Source organism: Amphiura filiformis, chromosome 4, assembly GCF_039555335.1.
Source record: "Amphiura filiformis chromosome 4, Afil_fr2py, whole genome shotgun sequence".
NCBI classification, from domain to species: domain Eukaryota; kingdom Metazoa; phylum Echinodermata; class Ophiuroidea; order Amphilepidida; family Amphiuridae; genus Amphiura; species Amphiura filiformis.
In genome coordinates this window covers 73582852-73595044 of record NC_092631.1, presented here as the reverse complement: position 1 = coordinate 73595044, position 12193 = coordinate 73582852, and the positions used below count along the sequence as shown (strand labels likewise).

Genomic DNA, 12193 nt, shown 5'->3' with positions numbered 1-12193 from the left:
CAGCATGGCTGTCATGATGTGATTTTTTTTATTGGTTTACTAATTGCTTCTTGTTGTTTCTCAGTATGTGCTATTTGGTAACTTATCAACCTAAACAAATCTACAAGATGAATATAATTATATGCGATATTTGTTGCATTGATTAGTTCAGTTATATATCTTATATAATAGCTATTGCAACTACAGAAAGTAGAATTTATTTTCAAGCATGCCACATGCACAGTTGTTTACTTAAATTAATCACGATAATAATTAAAAACAAATACAATATCACTTATATTGTCATGTAATATTGATAAAAAAATTGTTTTTTCTTTGCAGTTTCATCCCAGTTACAGCAGATGTACAACATCCTCAGGTTTGCCTCCTGTGTTGTAGACTACACATGGAAGAGGTATATGCAGAGGTGCCGGTCTCTCACACAGTCACTCTAGTTAACCAAGCGCAGCTGGAAGCAGATTTTACTTGGGGGGAGGTATGTTGACCACTTTGCATGTTTTCTTGTATTTCAGAAGAAATTTTTTGTTTAAATCGATCAGCTAATCACATAAATGTGAACTACTTAGTACTGGCTTCTTTTTACTTAGTACTGGCTTCTTTTTACTTAGTACTGGCTTCTTTTTACTTAGTACTGGCCTCTTTTTACTTAGTACTGGCTTCTTTTTACTTAGTACTGGCTTCTTTTTACTTAGTACTGGCTTCTTTTATGGTCATTATTGCAAGATCATACAAGACTGGGTTTAAATAATCCTTTTGTTTTTGCCTCGGTTCTTTATTCTGATTTTCATTAATATAGTATTATGTCCGTTGGAATGCTTGTTCATAACTGAGGTATTCCTTAACTCTCCTCTAAACATTGGAGTGAAAGATTGCTGTTTTGGAGAATGGGAAAGTTTACCGAATTTGAATAAAATCTAAAAAACTGTTCAGTATTGCTCAAGAAAATGTTAAACCATTGTGTAAAAATCGGCAATCCTGACCGACAGAATAGGATGTTTTCTGGTAAAGAAACATACCATTTTGTTTAATTATTGAATATCATCTGTTTATTTAACAACAGCCTAGAGGATCCCAAGCCTCAACATGTGAAGTAACCTTTGACCCACAGAAAGGAAGACTACGTCCTGGAGAACATCTGCCAGTTACTGTGAAGTTCTTATCCCATCAGCAGGTAAGCTAAAATGGTGTATAGTATACAAATATTAACTGTCTATGAGTGTGATGGTCGAAATATAATCACGAGGTGAAAGATGGAACAATACATCTTTCACTGAGTGATTATATTTCACCATTACACTAATTTAAGACAGTTAATATTTGTTTTATATCACTCATGCATAAATTCTATTACTAAAATACTATTTAAGGTAGAAAATACATTTTTCATCAACATAACACCATGTTTTGCCGTGATATACTTCACATTTTGGGGTCCACCCCATAATTAAATTGGCGAGTCCAAGAGTCAGCGCACAGCTTCACACGGTGAGGGTGATGGTAAAAATGATAAATGGTAATCAACCAATGATCTGTCTAGAATTTATGTATGAGTGATATAAAAATTAATGTCCAAGTCTGGTCTGTTTTGTTGAAAACCATTATAGAATTGGGAATAACTATAGAATACTCCATGCATCTTAACACTGAACTTAACTGTAAACCCTAATTCAGTAACTATGCCTAGAATTGGATATTTATGTACAAGTAATGAATCAAGTTATAAAGATAAGTCAAGTATTATGAATATTAAAATCTGTGCTTCAACATGTCTTCATTTTCAGGGTGAACTGAATGATGTTCAGATTCCATGTCATGTAGATGGTATGAAGCATCCCGTTTATCTAGCTTTGTCATCAGATGTCAAAGGTTTAACTGTGTCATACAAGACTCCCAAAGCAGCTGCTGACAACAGGTGAGAATGCTGTTATTATAGCTACCTCAGCTTGAAATGGGTTTTTTTTGTCTAGTTGTAACATAAATGATATTTGGAGCACTTATGCAATTTTTTCTCATGTTTGACACCTTTTGAATCTTAGAGTAAAGAAAAACATAAATACATACATAAAATAAGCATATTATTTTTCTTCATTTAATGTATCTTGTTTTCTCTGTTTGTATTTTGCACCAGTTGTTTTCTTATAATACTCATATATTTGTGTTTCTTTTGGTAAAACGTCATATTACAAATTTCTTTTGAAACAGCCATAACCCTGTAAAACACATTGTGGGTTTCTTCATGACTCCTAGCAAACATTATGGTTATATTGCTAGTTATTTTTGCGATTGATTTATTGGTGGTATAACTTGGTATTTGCATGTGTATGAGACATAAGCTACAGGTGTTATGGTAGCTGGCAGAGAAGAACAGCACTCTTTTCAACTGATTGACATACACTGTTTGTCACATACTTAGAACTGTCACACTAGGATCACACAGCTCGGTTAGCAATTTTTAGATTTTTACGTGTTGATTTTTCACATCTTTTCATGACGGATTTCAATCATCCAATCAGAGCCCCACTTCATGTTTGCACCATAAAGAGGTAAACAAGTGCAGGTCTTCTGTACAAGCAAGTGTAGTTACACATTAGTTTTGTTACATATTTATGATAACTTCTTTGTTCTATCCCACAGATTTGCAGATAACACTACAGATGAAGAGCAAAACGCTCCATTGCTGTTGGATTTTGGTCCCAATGCAGAGCTGGGTAGCATCATAACTCGTCAGGTGATAATAAGAAACCATACTGCCATTGCATCACCCTATAACATCAGAGTAGCACGACTACCTGCAGCCAAGCCACCAACACCACCTAGTACAGAAGAGAAGAACAAAGAGACTAAAGGGTAAATTTGATATGGTTTTCATTTTAGATCTCTTTTAATAATTAAAAACTAAGGCATACAGTTAGGTTTAGGTCATTGCCGTAGGTCAATATGTGGAGGCCAACAGACCATACAATAGGCCTACAACATATTATAAAATAATTACAGGCAAATATGTATTGGAGTAAAAATGATGTACAAATGTGATAAAAAAGGTGCAGTGTTGAGAAGCACCACATAATAATGACAATGGTGGACTTACCCAAAACGTTCATCTTTTGAATTAAAGTGACCAGCGTATTAAAAGCAGATATCTTTCAAACGATGAATATTGTATGGCGTAAGGTAACCAACTATAAAACCATAGTAGCACCGATAACATTGGAGTAATATATGCATACCTGCTGCCAAGACTTCAAACAACAGACCTTTTCAGGAGGACTTTTACAAAAATCACTGATCATGTGTGATACAGGATTGATGTGAGCAGTCATTATCATGCCACACGCTCTTCAAACATGCCATTGCAAGTGTGTGATTAGTTGTGTTTTTGATCATCGCACACAACATCTTTCACAACAAGATTTCCAATCAGCTGCTGAAAAGGTCTGCCCAGTACTAGAGTATCAAATATAAAAACACTAGTCTAAAGTATTCAAATATTAAAGCAAATTTTCATTAGCTTTAAGCATAGTATAATCTGACCTTGGACATTGAAGCAGATTGTTTGGGTAGAAAGAATCCATATGATTCTTCTAAATAATTTCATTTAATTTCTCATTTCAGGGCCAGACGTGGATTACTGTCTCGTACCCAAAACTTGGCTGATCCTAAGAGTCGTACCCCAGCTCAGGTACAAGCAGACCATTCTAAGGGTGTACTACAAGGAGGTAATGGGGCTGCATTTGTTGTGTATCCAACATTAGGGGTTCTACAGCCATTCTCTGAGCTGAAGATTGATGTGACGGCCTACAGTGATATGTGGGGTGACTATACAGACGATCTTCTTTGCAAAGTAAGTTATCCAGTGTATTCTAATTTAACCCAAGACTCCAGGTCCATATCTACTCCCATGCTCCAGTGCAAACCATCTTGTTTATTATGTGTGATCTTTGAAAACTGCATCTTCCATCCTGCATGTTCCCCTTCCCCATAACTTTCTCTGAGGTCATCCAATATGCCATGCATTAGTGGGACTAAACTAGTATCTAATTGCCATTCTTAGTTAGTGGGAGTGGTCTAGTTCTTAGACACATAATCTGATTGGACAGTCGCATGATTTCGGATGCTGTCTATCAGGCCGTAGACAACCGTACGTACGTCATCATGAGTTAATAACGTGTAACACGCTTGTAGAGGTGCGTGTATGTATCGCGTTGTTTGTGTAGACTAGTGCGGAATACTCGCACACGCTTGCAGTACGCGCAACAGAATATGTGAAGTTGTAAACAAGTTTCATTCATTTTATAATAAGGGGAGTTTTTATGATGGTAACTTAGCTTTTGCTTTAAAAAATAGTTTACAGATTATTAAAATAATATTTAACTAACTAAGAATGAGAATAAACAATAGGAATTTTTGTTTTTACTATCCTCTACCTACGATAGACGACAGGCAGGTCCAATATTTTTTATCGTAGTGGATACCAGTTGTGCACTGGCATCCACTACTCAAAATATTGGACCTGCCTGTCGTCTATCACATGGTAGAGGATAGTAAAAACAAAAATTCTTATTGTTTATTCTCTAAAATTATACGAGCTCATTTCCAAATCTGTTTTTTTTTTTTTCAATGTGTGGCTTGAAGGGAGAAAGAAGAAAGATAATGGTATATGTTTCCAGTTTGTTGATAAGAAAAGACATAACTTACAAAGAACCTCAACAGTAATGTGTGTTCATCTGTGTGAAAGATACATATTTGTGATGGGTCTGACACCAAAAGGAAACAATTACATGTTCCACAAATCAAACATTTAAATTCCACGGTAATGAATCATCAAAGACTTAAATATGCCAATCAATAAAGCCAAATTTACTAATTGATTTGTCAACAGGTTGCAGATTTGGAGACAGTTGAGATACCTATTGAATTGAAGGTGACAGGCTGTCCCTTAGGATTCAAAATGGCAACACTGAAAGGCCAGTTACCTGTTGTCAGATTTGGTACTCATGTTTCTGGATTGCCTCATATTCAAAGACCACTGCAACTAAGGAATACCAGTCCATATGGTAGGTGTAAAACAATATTTTCTTGCCAGTATTAAAGTAAAGGAACATCAGATGTGAAGTGCTTTGATACATGTGAAAGGTGCTGTATTAATGCCAACATTTATCAAAATATGTCACCTGTCTGACATGTATTTTTGTGTGTGTTGATCAGGTGGTCATTGAATATATATCATGGCTATTTTGGGGAACATAATGGAGTATGAGAAGGGGGGAAAGGACTTTAAATGCTTTGTTTGTAGCTTTAGAGGTTTGAATGTTTTCAGATTTGCGCATTCACAGCATTGGACTATTCCAATTGAAATCCATACACCCTATAATGAATTGCATGACTTTAATCTTTCACACAGAAGTGTACATTACAAAAGGAGTCACCCAACCCTATTTGAAATTTACACTCCTTGTGTAGAAGGTTATAGTAATGTCTTCCATAGGGGTTGTATGGATTTTAAGTGGAATAGCTCATTACTGCATTCTATTGAATCATGTAAAAAGTATTGTAGATTGCCTCAGTGGTGTATGAGTTTCAGCAGCAGAAAGAAAAGAGGATTATAGGAGCATTTACCTGCCCTAACATGAATCAAACCATTACATTGTTACAGATATCCGAATAGACTGGCAAATTTACAACCTGATTCCAAGAGACCGGAAGCTCTTAGACATGCTGGTAACCTTTGGCAATCCATTCCCTCTTCTTGATGAAAATGGGGAGGAAGTCATCCTAGATGATTGCGAGGACATCAGACCACTCTCAACTCACTCTATCAAAGACAAGTTCTGTGATTCGCCAACAACAAGCATGGCAGCCATCTCAGAGAAAGGCAGTCTGTTGTCTAAGATCACACAGGAACTTGAACATGAACAACAGAGGTTTGAAGATATGGAGGAGGAGGAGGAGCGGGTGATTAGCGTGAGGATACGGGAGCATGACGGCGTGCCAGCTGATGGACCATTTAGCCTTAGCTCAAAACAGATGGTGTGTAGTTTGAACTTTTAGCTTTTTATTGTACAACTGATTTTCATATGTACAATGCATTTTCCTAATGTCTGGTTAAATCATTTTAGAGAGGAAAGTGAGTTGGGATCATCTTTGCAGATGAAATTCAATTTAAAAAACTTCGAGATAATCCATGACATTAAGCAGCTAACTTTTCATCTGTTACAAAAAAATGGTAACATTATGATGTATATAACATGAAACCAGTTTATAGCAAGAGGTATCAATAAGTTTCCCGATTCAAGTTTTTTGATGACATAAAGTGAAAGAGCTCATTTTGTAGTACTTCACTTGATTAAGATCCTGGTGGTATTCAATTTGGTTTTGGTAGGGGTATGCCGCTGAGAATTTGAAAGTTGACCTGTCAATATACCAGTTTTTCATTAAATTTGGACCCATCGATATACCAATAGTCAAATTTCGGCAGAATTTATTATCTTAGTTTTTATCAATTTTGTTCAAAATTTCTGGCAAATTAAAAACATTTTGGCTAGATTGAGGCAAAATTGAGCTGTTTTTTCAAAAAGAGTTCATTGATATATACCAAAAGGCTAAACATGCTACCCATGTTTGTGGCATGTCCCTGTATGGTCATTTGTACTGAGTACCCCCTGGGATTAAGATCATATTTTGTTCATTAGGTAGTCTCAGTATATTTTGCTAAATGCTGTCTTTCTCACACTTTCCCCTTTTGTACAGCTTGTACCAGCCCGTAGCTGCCTCAACATGTCTGCTGCCTTCACACCAATCATCCCAAACCTATCTGCTGAATGTGGTCATGATTGCACAGGGTTTGCCCTGGGTTACATGAGTCTGGACAAGACAGAGACATGTCTTATCCCAGGAGAGGTCACAAGAAGCCAAGGGTTGGAAATAGCACCACTCAGACTCGACTTCTCTGCTTATATCAAACCAGCATTGTAAGTATATTATAGAGGGGTATATTCAGGGTTCCCACGGTCCTTGAAAGTCCTTGAATTTGAAAACACCTTTTCAAGGCCTTGAAAGTCCTAGAAATTTGCACACGGTCTGAAAGTCCTTGAAAATTGGATTTTTTTTTGAAGGTTTAATTTTGACAAAATTTGGGGAGTGGAGAGGAGCTGTCACTTTCGTTAATTTGTGCCGCATGGAGAGCCGTATCATGATTTTTGTGTTGTGGTAAGTCCTTGAAAATCATGCTTTTGGACCTTGAAAGTCCTTGAATTTTAAAGGCTTCAAGGCAATCCCTTATAATATTGATGGGATATATGTACAGATGATGTGTTTTGTACAAGAGCAAGACATGTCATGTCTTAAAGGAAGTCAAATCAAATATCCAAGACACAATCAGAAACCAAAATGCAAATTTACAACATATATAATTCACAGTGATCACTAATCATTTTGATATCATTTGCCTTTGATCATTTAAAGGTTAACCATAGAGACAGCTGAAGAAGAAGGCATGCGATATCTGACTGCGGCAAGCGACCTCCTCCAACGGCCCAATGAACCTGATCTCTTACCAAAATTCATCAGCAGTCATGCCGCAACACTGACCAATGCCACCCAGACCCCACTAGCCTTCCGTGATCATAGCCCCACATCCATTCTTAGTACAGACTATTGATCCAAGGTCAAAGGGTAAAGGTGAATACCAGGGTGTCATGACCACAGGTGAGGTCATCTTGCCTCAACAGAAGAATTTACAGGTAAGATTGAAGACCAGTTCTATTCTTATTTTTGTTTGAGAGAACTTACTAAATTATAGTAATTGTCCTAGTTCTTGACTTTATATGTTTTTTTTTCTTCCGCACATTGAGACCCATCACCCAAACATTCATACTGCAAGTGTGGAGTTAAATATTATTGCTTCAGCAATTTGGGTTCTAGAAGCAAAAATGTGTATCACAGTGGCCCACAGAACAGTAAGTTACTTCTGTGGTGGTACAAACTATCCCGTTTGTGTTCATGCCATCTAACCAAAACATATCTCGGGCCTAAAATGTCACTGTGGTTTTTAGGAAAATGTTAACTTTCATCTGATACCAAAATGTGCATTTTCAATGGGGGAAAATGGGAAAAAGACACTTTGTCAGTTGTTTTTTTCTTCTACAAGTAGCTCACAAATGACCATATTGAAGGTTGAAAGACCTACACCTGACATATCATAGCTTGACCATACTCGCCTGCAATTATTGAACTTTGTCTTCAAATTATGATTGTGAGCCAACTTAAAAGTTTAAGGTGCAAGTGCAGATGATAGTATTTGGGAAATGGAATTTACTGCATTAACTTTCCCACTCAACAGGTGCGAGTTGCTTTTGTACTGACGGAGCATTTACTAGCTAGTAGCTTGACTGAGTTATCAGTGGGTGATACCAAAGATGGGTTTAGTTTGGTAGAGAAGGAAGGTGAGAGGAGACTACACATCAGGCAAGACTTACAGATGCATTATAACAATGGCAGTGTACAGGTAAGAAAATATAGGATGTTTAATTATTGGATTGGATTTTAAACACTCAAAGACTAGTTGTTGAGACAAATACACATTAACAAAAAAAACATTAGAGAATGATATGAAAGAACATAAGAGGATATATGTTATTTTATATAAGTGTTACTCTTGGCGCACTTATTTTGAACTTTAAATTAAAGATATGCCTTTTAAATATCATGCAAGTTAATTGGGAAGTTTGATTGACCAGTGGCTTGGAGCTGCAAAGTCTTTAAAGTAATTTTATTTTGCAGGGACAGTCACTGCTGGCCTCGTTGGCCTTTCAAATGCTCCTCCATAATTGTTGTTAATTTGTATGATTCGTAATTTTATAATTTGATTATTGATTGATTGAGTGATTTAATAAAGAGTGTGTAAAACAGTAAATATGTCCAACTGACTAGCGCATTGCAATAATTCAGTTTTGAATGTTGTGAAATCTTTATCATGTAATCTGTATGTTAAACTAAGCTCTTGATGCTATTTTGTCATGCTATCTAAGCTAATGATTGTGAGATTAACAAAGGACAATTATTGGTGTGTTTGTCCAAATTTAGACAAAATATGTGACTTGCAGAGTTTTTTCATTAAACCAGTATGTTGTCTTATATAATTATTTTCATTTTACAGAGACTACCATTACATGCAGTTGTGACCATTCCATCATTAATCATCACTCCCACTGAAATTGACTTTGGCACCTGTCTTGTTGGTCAGCTGAGAGAGAAGGAAATTGTGATCAGAAACCACACTGGGTCTGCTACCTACTGGACAACAGCAATAGGTATGGCAATACAAATATTCTTTGGAGTTTGAGAATGACAATGTAAAAATATTTTTTTCTGGAGAAAAATAGCTGTGCATTTTGCCACTAGCAGTCACCTTTATACATGTTAGCTTACAGTACAATATTTTTTTGAGCCTGGATAATGTATTTTAGGCTGTTTTTGCTCATTTTTGGACTTTAATCGCGAAGATTGAAAAACAAATGATGTGAATATGCAGCGTACCTCGGTGAATGATTTGCAAATGCACCACTACCTTTATAGAGTTTTTATCAAGAAAAGTTTTCCAACTCAGTAATTTATTATATAGATACTTTTTAGCATTTTAGTGAACCTTGCTATTAGAAGATTACTTTGATCAGTTAAGCTGTGCTTTACCTGTGTCATTTATCAGGTGTGACAATCAGGGTAATACCACCACTTGCCAAGCCCCCTCCATTATGAAAAAGACCCATATTTATTTGAAAAGTGCAATTCATTTTAGAAGCATGTTACCTGTCTTCAACTGAAAGTATGATTTTTAGTTTTGTATACGACATGCTGCAGAAATAATAGCAATTTGGTAGGATTTTATGAGTGTTAACAGTCTTTCAATATTTTACCCCCCTTGTTTTCAAATTGGTCACACAGATACGTAGGTTTGAAATGGTTTGGATACATCCTGTAACGCCTTGTTATTTTCTTGCTTCGGTTTACAAATTAGGCCAAATAAAATTAGTTTGCTTGCTTGCCGTCCAGTGGTATTTTTGGGGTGGGTCTGTCGGTCGGTCAGATTTTTTTTTTATGACTCACTACTGTATAGGCCTGTAGGCAATGAACATTGGTCATGTGTAAAGATACATCAGTACAGACCTTCAATATGCAAGATACATGGATTCAATAGAACAACTGTATAAGGCGCCAAGTTTATTGGAAACAATAATGCCGGAATGGATAGTTATAAATGTTATAACGAGTTTATAGTATTGATTTTCTTCGGAAAAATTTTGATGCAGAAAAAGTAATAAAAAAACCTTTAAAATTATAAACTCAAAAGTGACCGCTCGATTTTGGGTCGGTCGGTGGAGGGCAAACAAATTTTTTGGGGGGGCCTTATTAGTCCCTATAATCACTCCCAAGTGTGTGGTTACAACTTAATTTACTGTATAGAATAGTTAATACAATCCAATCTTTTCTTCCCCATCACAGTGGCTGCTGGTAAGTCACCAGAATCAGGAGTGTTTGGTGTTGTGCCTAGTGAAGGATATCTACAAGCCTATATAACCCATGTATCTAACAGCAAGATGGTACTCAGGGTGCAATTCACTGCAAAGTAAGTATAGGGGTCTGTGTCAGACCATTATGTTAGACTAGATGGTGTAGTGCCTAATGAAGGATATCTTCAAGCCTATATAACCCATGTATCTAACAGCAAGATTGTACTCAGGGTGCAGTTCACTGCAAAGTAAGTATAGGGGTCTGTGTCAGACCATTATGTTAGACTAGATGGTGTAGTGCCTAATGAAGGATATCTACAAGCCTATATAACCCATGTATCTAACAGCAAGATGGTACTCAGGGTGCAGTTCACTGCAAAGTAAGTATAGGGGTCTGTGTCAGACCATTATGTTAGACTAGATGGTGTAGTGCCTAATGAAGGATATCTACAAGCCTATATAACCCATGTATCTAACAGCAAGATGGTACTCAGGGTGCAGTTCACTGCAAAGTAAGTATAGGGGTCTGTGTCAGACCATTATGTTAGACTAGATGGTGTAGTGCCTAATGAAGGATATCTACAAGCCTATATAACCCATGTATCTAACAGCAAGATGGTACTCAGGGTGCAGTTCACTGCAAAGTAAGTATTCGCCTATTACAAGGTTTCGCCATGATGCAAGGAGAGCCTCAAACTGGCATGACATGAAAGGAAGAATTACATAACTTAATGCAATGTTTTATGACTGGTTCAATTCCCATTCATGCATGCTGCCAGATCGAGGCTCTCCTCGCACATGGCGGAACTATGCAATGGGAGAATAGGGACCTGTGTCAGACCCCATATGCTAGACTAGAGAATCTAACTAACTCTGTGAATAAAGCTATGGGAAGTCACCATATTGGATTGTAATAATAGACCTTTTCAAATCAATTCACTCTGATTAAACCTGAAGCATGACATAATTCCCTGAACACTTGTGTAAATCGGTACCTCTTCAGAATCATGCATTAGGTTTCACTACCTGAAGAGAATTGATCAAAATTTGAATTCCCTCCTGAGGTTGGTATCTGTCGATGAGTCATTAGCTAGGGACAGTATATGACACAAATGAGTCATTGAGTTGCATAAAAATGACCTTGTGTGGTATTTAGTTCCCAGGAAGTGAGTTTTGCCTGAGGCAATTTGTGGTCAAATGTTGTACCCTCACTACAAAAATTATTACTGTTGATTTGGTTGAAAAAAAATCAATTCTGTTCAGGCAGTGAAACCTAATGTGTGCAGTGTGAAGTTCTAATGTGTAACATGAAAGACACCATCAAGCGTGGGGTATGTCTTGTTTATGAGATTGATGTTTACATTGCCAAGTGTCAATTTGTCCAAATCGTAAGTGCTTAAAATGATGAACATTTGCACTTTTCTTTCCATTGCTGTCTTTTCAAGGGTTCAGAACCAGAAACCAGTAACTCACTACGACCAGCTCTCACAAAATGAGCATAAAGTTGGCTCCATGCTTTGGTCTTCAAAATCAATATTTCCTCCACAATGTCTTTTGTTTTCTATTGAATTTTGTTATGATTAATGGACTGTATCTTCTATAGTGCCCTGGTGACTTTATGCTCATTTTGTGGGAGCAGGTGATTGTGAGTTGAGGCTTTCTGGCTCTCAATCCTCAATATTGTAAAG

At 36.7% G+C, this 12193-nt stretch overlaps 1 protein-coding gene across 1 annotated transcript in view; it reads left to right on the top strand.

Moving 5' to 3' along the window:
• LOC140151395 (deleted in lung and esophageal cancer protein 1-like) overlaps positions 1–12193 on the top strand; it is a 46965-nt gene that overhangs the window by 32500 nt on the left and 2272 nt on the right. Inside the window, 13 exon segments of the mRNA XM_072173724.1 lie at positions 322–475; positions 1061–1171; positions 1782–1912; positions 2635–2847; positions 3613–3841; positions 4880–5054; positions 5654–6027; positions 6748–6968; positions 7462–7618; positions 7620–7739; positions 8339–8503; positions 9155–9308; positions 10498–10621. Coding sequence (XP_072029825.1) covers positions 322–475; positions 1061–1171; positions 1782–1912; positions 2635–2847; positions 3613–3841; positions 4880–5054; positions 5654–6027; positions 6748–6968; positions 7462–7618; positions 7620–7739; positions 8339–8503; positions 9155–9308; positions 10498–10621 — 2328 coding nt within the window.